Source organism: Saccopteryx leptura, chromosome 7 (genome assembly GCF_036850995.1).
Source record: "Saccopteryx leptura isolate mSacLep1 chromosome 7, mSacLep1_pri_phased_curated, whole genome shotgun sequence".
Lineage (NCBI taxonomy): Eukaryota > Metazoa > Chordata > Mammalia > Chiroptera > Emballonuridae > Saccopteryx > Saccopteryx leptura.
The window spans coordinates 86,804,726-86,825,489 of NC_089509.1; the positions used below are offsets into that span (position 1 = coordinate 86,804,726).

The 20,764-nt window shown below is 42.4% G+C and overlaps 1 protein-coding gene across 1 annotated transcript in view; it reads left to right on the plus strand.

Annotated features, from left to right (window-relative positions):
• LOC136378581 (aldehyde oxidase 4-like) overlaps window positions 1-15,143 on the plus strand; it is an 81,355-nt gene extending 66,212 nt beyond the window's left edge. The window contains exons 28-35 of the mRNA XM_066345639.1: window positions 979-1,107; window positions 5,888-5,962; window positions 6,810-6,862; window positions 7,307-7,421; window positions 7,620-7,685; window positions 10,635-10,820; window positions 13,429-13,596; window positions 15,014-15,143. Coding sequence (XP_066201736.1) covers window positions 979-1,107; window positions 5,888-5,962; window positions 6,810-6,862; window positions 7,307-7,421; window positions 7,620-7,685; window positions 10,635-10,820; window positions 13,429-13,596; window positions 15,014-15,067 — 846 coding nt within the window. The 3' untranslated portion in view covers window positions 15,068-15,143. The remainder of the gene's footprint in view (window positions 1-978; window positions 1,108-5,887; window positions 5,963-6,809; window positions 6,863-7,306; window positions 7,422-7,619; window positions 7,686-10,634; window positions 10,821-13,428; window positions 13,597-15,013) is intronic.
• The last annotated feature ends 5,621 nt before the right edge of the window (window positions 15,144-20,764 follow it).

The following is a 20,764-nucleotide window of genomic DNA, read 5'->3' on the forward strand; positions in this document are numbered from 1 at the left end:
CAGCAACCAGGGCCACAATCGAAGCAATCAAACCACTAGCTGCCAGAGGGGTTAAGGAGAGAAGGGGGAATGGTGGGGGAGTAGCAGATGGCTGCTTCTCCTGCGTGCCCTGACTGGGAATCGAACCTAGGATATCCATACGCTCAGCCATCCATATGCTGGGCCAGTACTCTATCCACTGAGCCACCAGCCAGGGCCAGATCTTGCTTCTTTTAAACAAAACCCTTGTTTCTACAAAGTATCCCATGAAAAACCTAATCTGCTAAGTGTCTCTAAACCATGAGGAGAAGATGAAGGTAAAGCAGTAAGACTGGGACCTGGCTTGTATGCGTCATACTAAACCAGATGTCCCAGAGTGACTGTACTGACATGTGGCTTCTATGAAACTGGTATGAAAGTAAGCAAATAGTTGGCCACCTGTCTCTGAAAAGGTATCTTTCACAGTGTTGTTTAAAATTTTTAAACTCATAGTCTACATATAAGACCCAAGATGCTACCTTAAATGTTTATCCTAAATAAATGGCAGGTTTTATACTCTGTTCAAAAAAGAATGTAGTCTGACCAGGTAGTTGCACACTACATAAAGCAGGGTAGAAACCCTGAGGTCACTGGCTTGAGTGTAGGATCATGGACACCAGGTTGAGCCCAAAATTTGCTGGAATGAACCCAACATTGCTGGCTTGATCCCAAAGTCATTGGCTTGAGCAAGGGGTCATTGGCTCAGCTGGAGCCTCCCAGTGAAGACATGTGTGAGAAAGGAATCAATGAACAACTAAGGTGCTGCAATGAAAATTGATGCTTCTTATCTTCTCTCTCCTTGTCTATCTGTCCCTGTCTGTTTGTCTGTATGTCTGTCTCCCCCCCCCCCCCATCTTCCGAAAAGAGAAAAAGACAGAGAGAATGTAAAAGTTTTTAATTTGCGGGGAGGGAGACTCAGAGTCAATGACATCAACAGTGTTTCTCTTCTGCTTCTGGCAGGTGGCTAGTCGAGAACTGAACATCCCCATGTCGTATATACACCTGTCAGAAACAAGCACTGTCACGGTGCCCAATGCCACCTTCACAGCAGCATCCATGGGAGCAGACATCTTCGGGAGAGCGGTGCAGGTGACTTTTCTTTCATGTCTCAGTCATCCAGTGACAGTGATGGAAATAACCTTGTCCCACTGCTTCTTATACGGGAACTGAAACTGAGGCCAGGAAAGGTCAAGTGGCTGGTTTTAGGTCACTCTGCTAAGTGGTTGAGACTTCAAGTGTTTGAAGCTCCCTGTGTGTGCTTCTTCGTCTATCCCTTTAAATAAAATCTACTTGGCATTGCTCTAACCACTCTAAGATAATTAAAACCCCATTGATCACATTTATTTGCATAAACATCTCATTCAATAATTAAAATGTCTAGTCCTAAATTCCAAAACATATTTCAGCTTGCAGTGTCTCTACTACTTAACAGTTTGGGCCTGCAGGTAGAAAGGGGGTGGGGAGCCTTCTCTCCATTTCCTTCCTTGCACTCCCCCAAACACACACACACACACAAGCTCTTTAGCCTTCATTTCAGCTCCTTGTAAAATCCAAGAAAGAACCTGACCCGTGATGGCACAGTGGATAGAGCGCTGACCTGGAACGCTGAGGTCACTGGTACGAAACCCTGGGCTTGCCTGGTCAAGTCACAGATGACAAGTAAACAATGAACAACTAACCTGAATCAACTAATATTATACTTAGTACTTCTCACTCCCCCTCCTCTCTCTGTAAAATTAATAAATAAAATCATTAAAGTCCAGGAAAGAGAGCACAGAAGAAAGGCAGAACTTTCTTGGCTGGCTCAGTGTCACTTGGCCTTGTTGTATTTGTCGCCTTCCCTTGTGGATGCCATTGTGAGCTCCTTAGACAGTCTCTCAGAACAACCATGATGTGGGCGGTGCCTCTCCTATGGATTTAACCACTTGTAACCTGCCCACCCCCACCCTAAGCCCCAGGTCACTCCCAGCCTCTTTCTACTGAGGTACCTCACCCCTTGCAGAAAGCCCTTGTAGGTGGGGAATTTTCAAAACTTGGATACTAGAGGGTGCCAGCAGTCAGGAGGAGGGGCAAATGAGGAGTTATAACTTAATGGTTAGAGTTTCTGTTTGGAGTAATGAAAACGGTTTTGGAAATAGTAGTGATAGTGGCACACAATAAAAAAATATGTATAAAAATAAGATTGTTTCAAAGTCAATGGGTAAAGTTCAACTTAACAACATAAAAATTTCTTTTAGGACAATGTAAATATCACTAGGCCATCTGTGAGACATAAAATTCTTCATCTGAAGTCTAAAAATGTGGAAAATCTCAATATGAAGCCTTTCCACACACTGCCTTCCACAGTCTGGTTTGGAGAAAGCTGTGTCCAGCAAATTCAGAGAGTGCTCCCTGTAGGGAAAGGAGCGACAGCTTGTCCTCTGTTCGCCCTTCAGGCCTGCAGCTCTTCAATGGGCTTCCGTGATGGGTTAATTATGAAGAGCTTTTGAGGCTCCATAAGACTTCCCAAGGCTCTAGATTCTTTGTCAGTCAACCATAGCTGCAGATTTCCAAAGGAAACATGCTAAGGTCTTGATGACAGCAAAGACAACAGCGGCTCCAGCCTTGACATAGACTGTCCATCATGTGAAGAAGGTGAAGATGTTAATTTCAGATCCCAGAATTCTTTTAAATTCTAAGTCATTTATGTGGGAGTAAAGACCAGGATATGTCAATAAAAGAAAAATGTCTTTTAGAAAAATCTGAAATAATTCCAAATCAAATGTAACACTTAATGGACCAGGTAAATCAACAAGCATTAATATGTTTATGTCTAAAAACTAAGTATTAAACACCACAAAGTAAAGAGAGCAGGAAATAAAAAAAAAACTGATTCCATTTTGGCTTTGTCTTCATAAATTTTTCTTAAATTGAAATGGTTAAATATAGAGGATTCAATAATATAGAAAAATTTAGCCCACACAGCACCCACCCCACAGGTTCTGCTCAGACACCTGTCCCTTTGAAGGCCGTCCGGTCAGTGGGGATACAGCATCCCTCCCCCCAGAGATGGTCCTCGACCAGCCTGCGCTGCTGCAGGCTGTCTCTCACCGATAGTCTTGTGTTCAGAAGATGATGCAGGGCCCTGGCCGGTTGGCTCAGCGGTAGAGCGTCGGCCTGGCGTGCGGGGGACCCGGGTTCGATTCCTGGCCAGGGCACATAGGAGAAGCGCCCATTTGCTTCTCCACTCCCCCTCCTTCCTCTCTGTCTCTCTCTTCCCCTCCCGCAGCCAAGGCTCCATTGGAGCAAAGATGGCCCGGGCGCTGGGGATGGCTCCTTGGCCTCTGCCCCAGGCGCTAGAGTGGCTCTGGTCGTGGCAGAGCGAAGCCCCGGAGAGGCAGAGCATCGCCCCCTGGTGGGCAGAGTGTCGCCCCTGGAGGGCGTGCTGGGTGGATCCCAGTCGGGCGCATGCGGGAGTCTGTCTGACTGTCTCTCCCCGTTTCCAGCTTCAGAAAAATACAAAAAAAAAAAAAAAAAAAGATGATGCAGGTGTGTAGGGTCCCCCAACTCCAGGGGGTTCCTGTCAAGCTCTCTGGGTGGCTTTGCTGTGTCTCTCACTGGGCTTGAGATGGAGAAAGCCTTCCTGCCCCTCCTCCCTGAGAGGTTGATCCCGGCACACCAACCGCCATTTCCGGTGGAATCTTCTCCCTAATTCTAACCTTTCAGTCTCCTCAGTTTCAACCCTTTGATACCACTGAGGTGGGTGAGGAACAGCTTGTGGGTTTATTTGCAGGATCTGCTGAGAAGGTAGAGAACCCCCATTGGAATAAGGGACTATTTGTCACCTATTGTGCCAATCTCATCCTTAGCGTAAAAGTCAGAAAGAGTCCTTTAATCTCCCATCAATAACTAATAAGGCATGAAATAATAATAAAGAAAAATTTAAAAAATATATAATGGTAGGGGTCATGAATCAAAATAATAGAGGCTATGAAAAGAGAAAGTACAAATGTTAGCGTGGCCTGCTGGGGCAGCAGAGAGACCAGGCCACACACTGATTGGTGACCCTTGAGCCTGGTCCTCAATGCAGCAAAAAAAGGAGCCATCCGTGTGGGTACTTAGTAGCAGAAACTCACCCCCTGTGCTTGAGGAGCTGCAAGGGGTCAGTGTGGCTGGAGCACTGGCGGGAGGTGGAAGAAGAGGTTGGACAGGCTGCTCGGGCTAGAAATGCTCACTGTTGAAGCTGGATAAAAGGTTTAGGGGGAAATTGTCCTATTCTCTCTACTTCTGTGTATTTTGCAATTTTCTATAACGCAGAAAAAGCCACAAAAAATAGTGTATGACACTTGGAGTTTTATTTCAACAAGGAAAAACAACTCTCTAAGGAATATAAGGCGAAAGATACTCCACACACAAAAAGGAGTTCATATGTCACAAAAGAACGACAAATGTTCTCCTAAAGTGAGAAGATATCTTAGGAGACCACTAGGCTATTGAGCATGAAGTTATGCACAAGAATATATTGTCAGGTCGTGATAAGAGGAGGAACATCTGGTATCTGGACAGGCAGGAACGGTGCTGCTTGAGTTTGCCTTGGATGTGGCACTGTCTGGGAAAGTGCCCATTTCTAATGAGTTCAGTCACTGACGACTGCATGAAGCAGCAGAGATAGATGTATGGGTGCGGGCATCCCTCCTGTGGGAGAAGCCATAGACCATTTCCCAAAGAGGCAATGATAGAACAGAAGACACAGAAACCAAGAGAGGGCATGTAGGGTGTTCAGAAGCTGAGATGATTAAGGTAAGGGTACACATGTAATGAGATTTGTATTTAAATTAAGAGAGGAAGCCAAGCTGGGCTCACTGACACCCAGCGGTCTGCAGATGTAATCTCAGGGGATCGAGATTTCATCGTGAATTTTTATTTTCATTTCAATAAAGACCAGCACGTTTGCAATATCAGAATGACCCCTTTATAAGGGAAGTGCTACCATGAGCTGTCCTTGTCTGCATTTGGGACCATGAAGTATACTTTGTGTCAAGGCAATAAGCGGGACTTCACACGGAAATGATGTTTTCTTAAAGAGTAGGTGGTGACACGGCATAAAGTGCAAATGAAAATCTAATGGCAACAAAGGTGGAGAGAAACGACCCTTTAACTGGCCCATAACAGGCACGCTGCACACAGAAGTATGTGTGCCTCAGCGGTCAGGACTGTTCCACATTCCAAGCAGGAGTGTAGCTTCAGAAAAACACCATTGTCAATCAACTAAATTAATGTGATTTTGAATTTTATTGGTATGTAGATTGGTCTGTACACTTTGTCATTTTGATTTTTTTGTTTTATAGTCATAAAAGAGCTATAATTCTAAAAGGCTCTACCTAGTCTTATGTTACCATGTATGTAAACATTATAATAAAAACACTGAGACTCATGGACATAGATAAAAGTGAAGTGGTTCTCAGGGAGAGGGGGATTGGACGGAGAGGGATGTGAGGAGGGCGTCTGGGGAAGGGTATAAAGAGAGACAAATACAAGGTGACAGGAAGTGATTTGACTTTGGGTGATGGGTATACAACATAATCAAGTTCAAATGCTATAGAAATGTTTACCTGAAACCTATGTACTCTTATTGATCAATGTCACCCTACTTAATTTTCAATTTAATTAGAAAATTAAAGTTAATTTTCTAAATAAATAAAAAATTTTTTTTAAATAAATAAAATTTTTTTTAACAATGCAAGACCCACAGGAATATTTGTTTCACTTAAAGGGGTTCCAGACAATGCTCAAGTTTAAGAACCCTACATTTGAACTGATTTAAATATTGAACAATTTGCTATTCCTTGTGCCTTTTATTTATGATATCATTTCAAACATTTATTTTTAGAATGCCTGCCAAATTCTCAGGGACCGTCTTCAGCCAGTCATCAGGAAAAACCCGAAGGGGACATGGGAGGACTGGGTGAGTGTTCCCGTCAGCCCTGCCAGGGAAACGCAAACACATCAGACAGGCCCAAGTCCTAGGCCTGTGATCTGGTTGCTGGTGCTCATTCAAGACACAAAGCATGCCTTAGCATTTACCTCTGCTTTTCCAAACGAGAGCGACAGAGATGTCTGTGTTCATTAAGAGGCTTCGTTAAGAGCTTAACTTCTCAGAGCATGATAACAGCATTGGCTCTAGAGAACAGCCCCCCCGGGCTGCTGGCCCAGCTCTGTGGCTCCCCGCGCTGTGGGAGTGCACTTCCCCCACGCCTCAGGGCCTGGGTTTCCCACCAGGGCGATGGAGATAATAGCAGTCCTAATAGCAAAGGATTACTCTGTTTTTAATAATTATTATTTCAATTACCATTAGTGTTATTATTTCCAGCTCTACCCAGGGAAGCTGATATAAGATACCGAGACAACCAATTGAATAAATTGGGGGGGAAAAGGCAGGGTCAAGATATATACATACATACATGCATGCACACACATATATATATGTACATACACATGTGTGTGTTTGTATGTGCATACACACATACCTGTGTACATGAATATGGCCTGGCTCCTCCTTAATGCAAAAAGCCAAAAAAGTTAAAAATAATAACCTTGACTCCGTGCAACTCCAAAAGTAGAGGTGCGCAGAGCACAGCTAGCAGCTGCCGTCAGCACTGCTCTTGAACATGACCTGAGGCTTGTACAAAGCATAAACCTCACTCGAGATGAATGTGCAGATCTTGGTGCCAACAACAGGGGGCAAGCTCAGCATGGATTTTTCATCACTTTCCCTAAACATATCTGACTTTGTAACCAATCATCTCTTCCAGATCACAACAGCCTACGAAGAATCTATCAACCTGTCAACTACTGGATATTTCAAGTAAAGGACGCTTTCACTGTGGGGTAGAGTACACTGGGCAGGGGTGGCATATGCTCGTCGATCTGAACAGACACCTGCAGAGCACTGGAGCTCTGCTGTGCCCTGTGTTAACCCTCCAGTTGTGGGTCCTGGGTGTGGGAGGAGATCTGGGGGAGACCCGGGCACTCCTTGGGGCCACAGGTATTTACCAACCAAGAGTGATACCACCTCTGACCCATCCCAATGACTGTGTGCTGCAGGGCAGCGCTCAGACACCAATGGACCTTCTCCCGTGTGAGCACCGGTCCTCCTACACCTCTGACCACTGTGCCCCCTTGTAGGGAGGGGAAGAGGCCTTCAGCCATGGGACGGGAGCTCTGGTCATCTCTAGGACCCACAGCGCCACAGGTGATCAGACCACTAGTGGGGAAGTGCCTTTCCTTCACTCCTGATTTCTCTTCTCAGAGGCTACCAGACATATATGGACTGGGAGAAGGAGGAAGGTAATCCTTACCCCTATTTTGTTTATGGAGCATCCTGTTCTGAGGTTGAGGTCGACTGCCTGACTGGGGCTCACAAGGTAAGGGTCACACTGGTGTTCACCATCTCCAGTGTTCATTGTATTCACAGAATAAAAACATAGACATGATATTTCTATGCTGTAAATAATAATCAACGTGATCCTGCCTGTGAAAAAACCAGGGACAGGTATATAATTGTAGTGAAGATCTACTTTAAATAAATAATATCTTTTATCATATATTTTCTCTTGGTACAGCTCCTTAGGACTGACATCTTCATGGATGCTGCTTTCAGCATAAACCCAGCCCTGGACATTGGGCAGGTGCGTGGTATCAGAGAACTTCACAGGGACTGTCGGTCAATTCCATGCAGAATGTTATTTCCCAGAATTCCACTAATGTTTATACCTGGTACAAGTATTCTGCAATACATTTCATATATTACACAGAGAAAAATAAGATAAAAATTTTAAAGAAAATTCAGGAAAATGTTAATGCTTGACCAGTAGATAATGTGATGGATAGAACGTTGGCCTGGGACGCTAAGGACCCAGGTTTGAAACCCCAAGATCACCAGGCTTGAGCGCAGGCTGACCAGCTTGCACATAGGATCTTAGACATTACCCACGGTCGCTGGTTTGAAGACCAAGGTCTCTGGTTTGAGCTTAAGGTTGCTGGCTTGGCTGGAGCTCCCTTGGTCAAGGCACATATGAAAAAGCAATCAACAAACAACTATGGTACCACAACTAAGAGTTGATGTTTCTCATCTCTCTCCTTTCCTTTCTGTCTGCTGTCTGTCTCTCTCTCTGCTAAAAAGAAAAAAAAGAGAAGTTAATAATTGTTGTATTTATGTGGCAGAAATATGTAAAATTTGTTCTGCTTTATAATTTTCCATGTCTTCTGTTTCTTCTTCAGTGATAATGAATTAATGTTTATAATTAGGGAATATTACATACATACATAGTAATAAAGCTACATGAATATTTCTACTAATATTGAATTTAAACTGACCAATTAAGAGAATTATAAGGGAAAAAAATGCTTAAAAACAATTTTCCCCTTTGGCTGAATTTCTGATTTTTATCTCATAAGTAAATATATTTTTAACACACCCAAAATTTTAAACTTTAAGTTAAAACCTCTCCAGCTGTTGGTGCTTTCTTTTCCCTCCTAGCTTTGTTACTCAAAGTGGGACTAATGGCCAGCCGCATCAGCTCACCCCACACCCACCCACCAGCTCCCAGGTGAGGAGAGGCAGCTGGTCCACAGTTGACCAGCATAGCTGCACAGGTTGAGGAGCTTGGCATCAAACCCAACAGACATGTTGGTTTCATCTGCCAACAGTGTCCCACCTTCCTAAGGCCTAAGGAACTGATTTGCCTGGATTGACCGATAAGCTTTCTAAAGAACAAATTTTTAGGTTCCTTGGTGTTTCTCAAAATGCAATCCTCAGACTCTTGCAACAAAAGCATCTATAATGTTTACCAGAAATGTGGATTCTTGTGCTCACCCAGGCCCAGACTGCTCCATCATGAGTTTGCTGGGCTGGGACTTAGAATCTGCATGTTGAACGTCACCTGACATTCATCTTAAATCTGTCAAGTGAGATCAGCCCAGCTAGACTCAGCCCCACCCTCCTTCCCCTTCCTGTTCCCTCCTACCAGCTTGTTCCTGCCTCTTTATTGCTTAAGTAAAAGCAAAAAGGGGAATGTTATAATGAGGAAAACACTACATCTGTCCCATTGGGAAAGAAAAGAAAACCAGTGTTAGACTGGAACTCCTGGACTTTGATGTTTTTCTTTGGGGACAAGCATTTGGAAATATCCAAATTTAGCATTTAAATTTGTTTATTTTATTCTGTAACTTTACAATTCAATAAAATGCAAAGTGTAACTCTCCTTCAATGATTTAACCTTGAAGTAGATACCCCCTTTTTTGTGACAGAGACAGAGAGAGAGACAGATAGGAACAGACAGACAGGAAGGGAGAGATATAAGAAGCATCAATTCTTAGTTGTGGCTCCTCAGTCTCCTTAGTAGTTCATTGATTGTGTTCTCATATGTTTGTGATTTGGGGGTTGCAGCAGAGCGAGTGACCTCTTACTCAGGCCAGCAACCTTGGGCTCAAGCCAGCGACCATGGGATCATGTCTGTGATCCCACGCTCAAGCCATCAACCCCTCGCTCAAGCTGGTGAGTCTGCTCTCAAGCAGGCGACCTTGGGGTTTGAACCTGGGTTCTCCACATCCCGATCCGACACTCTATCCACTGCTTCACTGCTTGGTCAGGTGAGGCAGATACCCCTTTAAATGGAACCTTAAATATTTTTCCCTAAGAGCAAAATAGACTATAAATAGGACTCAACATAGCTTTTATTTAAAATATTTCTTCCAACCCACCATGTTAAGATTGATCTAATCTTCATCATAAGTTATATAAAAAAGTAAATAAATCCAGATATTATAATAAGTATAGTGTCCTGGTTCCATTTATTCTAGTTCACATTTCTTTAAGTTTAGCTTCTTTTTCATCCAATTCAATGAACATTTATTGAGAATTTATATACCAGGCACCATGCTAGAAACAGAATACAAGGTGCCAGGAATCAGAAATCTTACCAACCAGTGAGAGAGAGAGAGTGAAACAAGAGCAAGAGAGAGAGAGAAAGATGTGAACTAAGAAAATATCCTCTAAGTGCCACCTGATAGGGGTTCAAATACACTGAGCCTGAAGGAAGCAGTCCTTAAATCCGTGTGGGGCTGGAAGTGGGAGGATTCACCCTCCATGACTGGCCAGGTCATAGCTATTGCATGTTTTAAAAATTCTTGCAGCACAGTTGTTGAAAATTGCTGGTCTAGAGGCTGTTGCAGTACCCTAGAGGGCATCCAAAGTGTCAGTTACTTTTCAGCTGGAACTTGGGGAGGGATAGGGGTTTACCAAGTGGACAAACAGAGGTGGGGAACAGTGAAGACAGTCAGCAGGAGCTGTCTTTACAAAAAATTGAAGGTCTGAACGCCTCTAGGGGGCTTGGAGACTTACCCAAAACTTTGACAAGTGTTGAATCCCTGGACCATTTGGTACCTGGGCCAGAAGAGCTAAGGAGGAAGCCAGGCTGGATGACAAGGGCCAGATCCTGAAGAACACTTTGTCAAGCTCCTCATAAGGCCTTCAAGAATGGCTTATTATGCTTCCAAGCTCCATTTTCCATCACATTGCAATATTTTTTCAACCAACATCATATGCTTATACTATACTGTGAAATTTTTGCCTGTAGGTTGAAGGAGCATTTACCCAAGGCATGGGATTTTATACCACAGAAGAACTGAAATACTCCCCAGAAGGTGTGCTTTATTCTCGGAGTCCAGATGATTACAAAATCCCCACTGTCACTCAAATACCAGAAGAGTTCTATGTCACCCTTGTGCGTTCCCGAAATCCCATCGCCATCTACTCATCCAAGGTAAGAATTCAAGACCTCTCTATTGGTTTGCTAGGGCTACCATAACAAAATACCAGATGCGATGACTTAAACAACAGAGATGTATTTGCTCACAGTTCTGGAGGCTAGAAGTCGGAGATCAAGGTCTTATCTCTGCAGAGTCTTCTCTTTGGCTTGCAACGGCCACCTTCCTGCTGTGTCCTCACATGATCACCCTTCTGTGCGCACACGTCTGATGTCTCTCTGTGCATGCCCTAATTTCTTTTTCCTATAAGAAACCCTAAAGACTTCATTTTCACTGTTATCTCTCTAAAGACACTTCCAAATACTGAGATACTGAGGTACCGGGACTAAGATTTCAACAGATGAATTGGAGGGGAGCACAGTTTATCCCATAACCACCAACTCCATCGAGAAATAATGAAACTGCTCCCTGAATTCGCTTATTCTTTGGAATTGCAGCTCACAAAGGGGATGGGAAAAGAAAAGCTAACTCACCGTAGAGTGGTGCTTACTGCCTTCAGCAGCGCAAGTAGCATCTTCACTCTTGAGAGTGATCGTGAAACATATTTAAATCAAACAAGAAGTAATGAGGTTCATGAGGTTACGTACCATGGTGAGATCCAGCTGAAGCTGCAGGCAAATTTCATCACCCAGCGCCTTCTCTGCTCCCTCCCTGCATGTCCTCCAGACTCAAGTCTTTCTTGCTCATGCAGCCTCTCCTTACACCCCGCCCAAGTCAGAATGGGCTTTCAGACTAGTTTCTCAATGAAGATTGATTTGCGTTGAGATACTAGTATCCACTGATATGAGGTGTTGACTTATGTTTCCTGGAAACCATGGGGTCAAACTGACCCATATAGACTTATGGCAAAAATTCCCAAATACAAGTCTAAAAAAACCACAACTTCTCCAACTTAAGTGTTATTCTGAATCCACATCTGGCCAGACAGATGGCAATCTAACCTCAGGTTTTCAGGGAATTACCTCTCTTTCTCAGGAGTGGGTCAATGTTGGGAGGAAGGTGAGACTTTCCACATGAATGGCCCCATCTCCACTTCTGCACCAGACTTTGTCCAGGGATTTCTCTAAAGACTGTTCTGACAAAATCCTACCTCTCAGGGTCTAGCTGTTTTTCTTCCAGTTCTGCTCCACACAGGGCATGAGACCGCCCTGCTCTCTCCCTCCTCCTCACCTCAGAGGTGTCTCCCTCTCCCTCACCTCAGAGGAGAACCCACCTTCTGCCAGCTCCACCTTTTCCTCCACATATGCTTCAGGGTAAAAAGTTTATCTGCTTTATCCCATCTCTCTACTAAGGCCCGAGACACAGACTAAGGACAGGACTACTTTAAAGGAAGAAAGAAGAAAAATCAGTACAAGCAGCATTGGTGAACTATTCAAAATATAATGCCTCCCACACTGGTCATTCAAAAGCTTCAAACACAGGCCAGAGGAGTTAGCACGTATGAGAACTTCAACATCCCACCCTCCAGAGGCAACCACCTCACTGTCTTTTAAGCTCAGTTACAATGATTGACGCTTTTTTGTTTTGGTTTGGGTTAAATACAAATGGTCTTGAGCAGTGATTTTCAACCAATATGCCATGGCACACTGGTGTGCCACAGAAACTTTAAAACATTCTATACCTGACTATTTATTCAGGGGCACTGCAGCAAGAGGTTAGTGAAATAGTCAGGTATTGCATTTTTTTTTTTTTTGAGAGAGAGGAAGGGAAGAAGAGGGAGAGAGAAATAGAGAGAGAAAAGCATCAACTCTTTATTATACTTAGCTGTGCTATTCATTGCTTCTCACAAGTGCCCTGACTGGGGCTCCAACTGGCACCTTCAGAGTCGAGCTTGTGCCCTAGGAATGGAGCCAGCAACCGTGGAACTGCAGGACGACATTTTATCCACTGCACTGGCCCGGTCATAGCTATTGCATGTTTTAAAAATTCTAGCAGCACACTGGTTGAAAATTGCTGGTCTAGAGGCTGTTGGAGTTCCCTAGAGCAGTGGTCCCCAAACCCCAGGCCGCGGACCGGTACCGGTCCGTGGGCCATTTGGTACCAGTCCGCAGAGAAAGAATAAATAACTTACATTATTTCTGCTTTATTCATATTTAAGTCTGAACAATGTTTTATTTTTTAAAAATGACCAGATTCCCTCTGTTACGTCCGTCTAAGACTTACTCTTGACGCTTGTCTCGGTCACGTGATACATTTATCTGTCCCACCCTAAAGGCCGGTCCGTGAAAATATTTTCTGACATTAAACTGGTCCGTGGCCCAAAAAAGGTTGGGGACCACTGCTCTAGATGGCACCAAGACCTTTGATATTTTTGACCTGGTGAGAGGTACAGATATTTCTAGCTACTCTGCTGTCCTGATGTCCTCGGGCATTTTCATTAACTGCTCTGAAGAGGAGAAGAGGACTCCCGCACGCAGATCGACGTGGGGGCAGATTCTGGCCATTCAGATGCACTCCATTCTGAGAGTTCTCAAGTCAGATGTGTGTTCCTGAGGGGGGGGGGAGTGTGTGTGTGTGCGTGTGAACACAAATTAGTAGTCCTAAATGAACCATGCATTTCTGAAATGAACCATGCCTTTCTGATGGCCTTTGCCCTCCTCTCAGGGACTGGGCGAGGCTGGAATGTTCATGGGATCCTCCGTGTTTTTCGCCATCCGTGATGCAGTGACTGCTGCCCGAAGAGAGAGGGGGCTGGCCAAGTCCTTCACCCTAAATAGCCCAGCAACTGCTGAGTCCATTAGGATGGCTTGTGGGGATCAGTTTACTGACATGGTAAGTGTGGTGAGGAGAGGCTCCTGTTGGAATCCCCTCACGTGGGTTTTCACTTCTTGGTCTGAATTGGATAACTGTGACAAAATTAGAAGGCAGGTTCATCTTGTCTAGTGAAAAATCTCATATTTCCTCCACTTGCTACTTCCTGTATGTCTTGAAGCAACTGCAAAGTGAGGGAACCTCTTTATATGATGGTTTGATTCTTTCCAGCCCCACAGAGAAGCACACTCACTTGAGTCAGTGCTAATTGCACATGGGCCTGGTAGGTCATTTCTTTAAACATTTGGTCAAAACGTGGTTGATGTATTTAATTACCTCAAAAATCAAATTAGATTAAATAGATATCTAATTTGGACAATTATTCTGAAAGTGTCTGTTACACACACTAATAAGAATAATTTAAATGAAAATATCACTATGCACACAGTGAAAGAACATAATTCCACTGTCCAGCTGCTAAAGATGCGTCTTGAAGTTCTACCGGAGACTATTCCTCTATTCACTGCTCACTGCAGCCCTCGATGAGTCTGGTATAAATTTAGGTTGCACTCTGTGCCTTTGAAGTTACACGGCTTCTGAATAAGATGCATTTTATCCCAAGCATTACTTTATGAGAATGAGGAGATTTATGACTCAAGGTTTTAAAGAAATAAGAAAATTATATAATTTTGGTAAGAATAAAGTGGACATTGACTTGTTCCTTTTTAAAAATCTTTTTTTTGAATGACAACATTTTTCATATAACAACAATTTTTTTCAACAAAAAAGAATTTATTTTCCTGAAAGAAGCAGAAGGTCTGGAGCCCAGGGTGGTCCAATGACTCCAAGAGGGACCTAGGCTGCTTCCATGTTCCTGCTCCACTCCCCCTGGGTGTGGCTCCCGGCTCATGGTTACAGGAGGCTGGCTGCACCTCAGGGGTCATGACCAGGTTCCAGGCCCTATAAAGGGACAGGGACAAGAGACTCTCAATTTTAATGGCTCTGAACTGTAGAAACTTTCATTTTATAGCAATGATTAAACAGATTTTCTTCTTTGACCTATTTAATAAGTTTTTGTTTTGTTTTGTTTTATTTTTTTAGTTATAGTTAACATTCAATATTATATCAGTGTACAGCACAGTGGTTAGACGTTTATGACTTACAAAGTGGTCCCCAGATGAAACTAGATGTAATAACTAGAACATACATAGTTATTACAACACTACTGACTATGGTCCCTATGCTCTACTTTACATCCCCATGACTATTTTGTAACTGCCAATTTGTACACTTTCATCTCTTCCCCTTTTTCACCCATCCCCACACCTCCTCATCTAAGCTATCACTTTGTTCTCTACTTCTGCGAGTCTGTGTCTATTTTGTTTGTTCAATATAACAACATTTTTTAAAAACTCTTACTTCTTTTGATTTTTTTCAGATTCCCAGAGATGATCCTTCGACATTTACACCTTGGTCCATCCGTGTGTCTTAATCTTATGTTTTCCTTAGGAAATGAGAGTTAATGATTGACCTTAAAATTTTCAAACCAGAGCAATATATAAGTTGGCTCTCAAATGTCAAGAATAATTTTAGCATCTTTTAGTTATTCTCTGGTTTTGGTCACTTCAGATCATGTTTTAGGATGTAAATTTTCACCAAAAGTTATAATAAAGAATCAAAATTATTCTTTTCATTTGCAATGTTTTAAAGATCTACAGCATCATGGGGGTCTCATCTTAGTTTATTTAGGACTATATCAAAATACCATTTACTAGGTGACTTATTTAAAAAACCAAATATTTACTTCTCACAGTTCTAAAGACCAGGAAGTCTAAGATCAAATTGCCAGCAGATTTGGTGTCTGGTGAGAACCTGCTTCCTGGTTCACAGACTGCAATGCTCTTACTGTGCCCTGATTTGGAGCAAGGGGCAAGGGAGCTCTCTAGGGTCTCTTTTATAAGGGTACTGATCCCATATATGAGGCCTTTGTCTTCTCTATCTAATTGCCTCCCCAATGCCCCACTTCCTAATACCATCACGTTGGGAGTTAAGAGTTAACATGAATATGGGAAGGGCACAAGCAATCAGACCACAACATTCCATTCCTAGACCCCCCCAAAATTCATGGCCTTGTATGTAGGCAAATTGCTTTCCAACTATGAACCTAAAAAATCAAACATGTTATGGGCTTCCACAATACATGGTAGGACAAGCATAAGATACACATTCGCATTGCAAAAGGAGAAATAGAATAGAAAAAAAGGATTGCAGGTCTCAAGCAAGTTCAAATTCTTTAAGGCTTGATGACATTCTTCTCTGGCCAGATATTCTATCCTCCAGGCCCACTCTTCATACTCACCCAGACCCAGGGCAGGAGGGAGTTCGGCAACTCATTTGGCACTCCTGCCCTCCTCTACACTCAAATGTCAAACTTTCTTCATGCCCCATTGACACCCGAAAGGGCCAAGCTTTCCTCCAGATTCACAGTTTTCAGGGTGCTAATTTCTGGACACTGGAGAGGACTCAAGGCCTCACAGGAACCCAGCTTCCCATAAGCCCAACTGCCACTTGGCTCAGCAGAGGCAGAACATTTAGAGCTGGGAGGGGAGGGAAGAAGGCTCTTGGTCAAAAGGTTGAGAATGGAGTGTCTGGAGTGGATATTTAATAACCAAACCAAGAGCCTCAAAATTGTCCCACTCTCAGACTGCTCACCTGTGTTTTATGTGCAGCTTTTGAAGAACTCAGAACCAGGGACATGGAAATAGTGGCCAGTACTTTTCCATTTATATCAGCAAGCAGGATTTGTCACTGTGTTCTCCAGAAATAGGTTTGACTGAGTTGTGGGGGAGGGCAGTGTCATTTTCAAATATTCTGTCATAGAGTAACAAGGTTCTTTGATGTAACTAACTCATAGGACCTTTCTTATACAAATGAACAAACTCCTGAGTCAATAGATGGGAGTTTCTCCCGTCCCCCAGTACTATCCATTTAAAAGTGAAGAAATTCAGTCTTCCCTTTTCACTAAAGAGAAAAAGAAAGCCATGGTTGTATGCTTCCAATGTCTGAAAAGATCTGAGAGAAACACTGGGCAGAGACAGGATCCTGCCTTCTTACTGTGGTCAACCCTTTGCTCGTTCTGCCATGAGTGATTTTTACACCCTGGGGTTTCTGAAGGAGAGAAAACCCGAGGACTTCAGGCCTCATCTCCAGTGCACTCAACTAAGCAGTAACATTTCTATTTCATTTTCCACACACCTCATAAGATTCCATTCAAATAAAAGTTTCCCTGGTTGAAACAACATTGAAAACTTTATTTTTATTGATTGAATTTATTAGGATGACATCGGTTCAGAAAATCTCACGGGTTTTCAGGGTACAACTCAATAAACACCATCTGCACACCACATCGTATACCCTTTGACCCAAGCAAAGTCTCTTTCCATCCTCACATTTCTCCCTTTTTGCCCACCTCCACCTACCCCTTATCCCCCTTTCCTTCTGGCCATCGGCACACTGTTGTCTAGGCCCATGTGCTATGCATGTAGGTGTTTTGGGTAATCCAGTTATCCAGTTCCCTCACTCCCCTCCCCTCTGACAGCTGTGTCTGTTCCATGTGCCTATGTCTGTTTCTATTTGTCCATCAGTTTACTTTGTTCATTTGATTCCACATATAAGTGAGATCATATGGTATTTGTCTTTCTCTCACTGGCTTATTTCACTTAGCATAATAATTTCCAGGTCCATCCGTGTTGTCACAGATGGTTAGATTTTCTACTTTTTTACAGCCACAGAGTATTCCATTGTCTGAATGCACCATAGCTTTTTTTATCCTCTCATCTATTGATGGGCACTTGAGCTGTTTTTAGATCTCGGATATTGTAAATAATGCAGCAATAAACATAGAGGTGCATATATTTTCTAAATTTGTGTTTTGGGATTCTTAGAGTACGTTCCCAGAAGTAGAATCACTATCTAAAAGGCAGTTCCATTTTTCATTTATTGAGGAAACTCCATATTGTTTTTCACAGTGGTGCATGCTTCTGCATTCCCACCAATAGTGCATGAGTATTCTCTTTTCTCCATATTGTCACCAGCATTTGTTATTTATTGGTTTATTGATGATAAGCATTCTAATAGGCATGAGGTGGTATCTCATGGTGGTTTTAACTTGTACGTCTCTGATGCTTAATAACATTGAGCATTTTTTCATGTGTCTATTGGTCATCTGTATGTCTTCTTTGGAGAAGTATCTATTAAGGTTCTTTGCCTGTTTTTTAATTGGATTGTTTGTCTTCCTAATGTTGAGTTTTATACATTCTTTAGGATTTTGGATATTAACCCCATATCAGATTATCATTGTGAATATGTTCTCCCATTCAGTGGGTTGTCTTTTCATTTTATTGATAGTTTGTTTGCTGTTCAAAAGCTTTTTAGTTTGAGGTAGCCCCATTTGTTTATTTTTCCCTTTGTTTACCTTGCCTGAGAAAATGTATTGGCAAATACATTGCTATAAGAGATGTCTGAGATCTTACTGCCTATGTTTTCTTCTAGGATATTTATGGTTTTGTGACTTACATTTCAGTCTTTTATCCATTTTGAGAACTCTTGTGTATTGTGTAAGTTGGTGGTCAAGTTTCCCTTTTTTGTATGTACTTGTTCAATTTTCCCAAAACCATTTATTGAACCTGTCTTTACTTCATTGTGTGTTCCTGCCTTCTTTGTCAAAGATTAATGATCATAACTGTGGCTTTATTTCTGGTCTCTCTGCTCTGTTCCGGTTTAAAAACATTCTTAAAAATAGTTCAAAGTCAGTGTTCAGTTTCCCAAAAATTAACATATTTAGTTCCCTTAATCTAAAGTACTTTTATGTTTTCTAACTCTAATACCATAATCTGATTATAGAACTCCAAAGTACTCTTCTACATTAAATGCTTGTATTTTATGTTGACACTGGAAGACTTCTTCCTGTAAATACTGTGAAACACCACGATCCATGTTCTTCGTTGGCATCGTTCCTGCTACTGTAAGTGGGAAGTCTGTGCTTTTGTGCTCACTGGTTTCCCTCTGTTAAGGGGCAAAGGGAGATGGTGAAGAGATAGTGGATCCTTTAAGGCAGTCCCTGTATCCGTTTTCCCCTAAGTACAAGCAGCTATAAGAAGGGCCTTCACCTCCACTCTCTCCTTCCCAGGCCTGTCCCTCCTCCATTCCCAGTTCTCACCGAATCAACTCCTACTCATCTTTCAGGCCTAGCTGTCCCTTCCTCAGGCCTTCCCTGACCTCCTTTCCTGAAACATATCTCCTCTCTGTAATCCATTCCTCTCACAATGGTAAATATTTAATCTAAAGTTCATTTTTTCTCTTATTAACCATTAACTCCCTGGAGGAAAAAAACCCTGTAGATCTTGTTTCTACTGTTTCCTTATCACTCAGCATACTGCCTGGTGCAAGGTGGACACTCAATATCTAGTGAGTGAATGAATGAATGAGTGAATGAGTGAGGGAGCAATACCTTCTTCATTAAAGTATTTTAGATAATCATTCAAGCATTTATTAACTCCTGCAAAGAACAAATTGTCATTCATGCTGTGGGAGATACAACTAGCTATTCTAACAAATTGTCATTCTCCACTGTGGGAGATACAACTAGCTATTCTAACCTCCAGGAGCATATTACTTAATTGGAAAAATGAGAAACATTAAAAATATTATGAACTAGTTTCCTGGTTTATTAAATAAAAAATAAAGAAGTGATTGTTTGAATATGCAGGTGTTTTGCCATTGAGGAAAAGGACAGAAGGGGCATTTGATGCTGTTTTTTGAGGGAGAGAAGAAGGGCAATCACAGCAGGACAAGAACAGGGTTGTCCTTACAGACATGGAAGAGCCTCTTCAGTCATTCAACAAATATCTGTTAAGCATTTGCTATGTGGTAAGCACCATTCTAGACTCAGGGATACAAAAATGTCCCTGGAGCTTACATTCCGGTTGAAAAGGCACATAAGGTGAATAAGGTACTACCATGTGAGGCGGTAATGAAAGCTACAAAGACAGTGAGACAGGGTGGAAGAAGAGAGCATGGCGGAGGTGTGACTTCATCTTCAAGGAAGAGCTCAGACCCAAATAACAAGAAGGCACCAATACTGCCAAAGTCTGAGAAAAAAGGTCAAGCAAAATACATAACATGCACCAAGGACTTGGGACAGGAAAAAAAATCAGCACATTCAAAACACAGGGAAAGGTGCCGGGGTCCAGCCCCGGGGGGGATCCAGGGGTCCCACAGGAGGAGACAGCGTCGGCGAAATTCGAGTGAGAGAGCCGAATTCTTTTCTTTCTCTTTATTCTCTAGTTAGCATTTACTGCCAGGCATCTCTCCCAAATGCTAGTACAGCTCCTTTTTTATACACACATACCAAGTTACAATTACATGGTATTAATCATTGCTTCTGTTTCACTATGTTTACATGTTTCCAGATAACAGTTAATTTATATCTATAAATTACAAATCAGGTGGAAAATCATTCAAAGTACAATTAAAAAATAACTTGAATAGCGATAACATCGGTAAAAGCTTTTAAAGGATTAGTACTAACTAATAACTCAACTTTACTGTTGTTGTGAGTCAAGGGGCAGAGAGAGATTAACAGACAAAATCATTAAGGACTAGCAAAGGACCACCGCTTGCTCAGGCAAATGGCCTTGAGTTTATGCAGTGTCCTAACTTTTCTCACAAGATAACAAAAGGCTTGCCCATTAAGAAATTGACATAACATTAAGAGTAACTTTTACTTAAAGATATATAGAGTGCACTCGCAAGATAGTTTAGTAGCAACATAATTTCAGAAGACATTAATTGCTATTGCTTCTATGGATGCCCCCCCATACCTCTCATTATCTGAAGAAAGAAATTTTTGGGGAGGTATACAAACCTCATGAAAGTGTCTCACTGAGAAAGCCCAGCAACTGCCTTCAGTCATAAAACAATTCTCTTAGCAAAACATTCTTTTCTTGCTGACTGCGTTCCCATCCCAGGCCATGCAATGGGCCATTCCATAACACCTTACCTAAGATTCTATTGTCTAGTCAAATTTTATTCATTTACTATATTCACACACTAGTTTAGTTCTAACTATATTCTTCTTAGAGTGTTCCACCATCTGCAGGTCAGGTAAGCAAGAAGAAAGGAAAGTTTC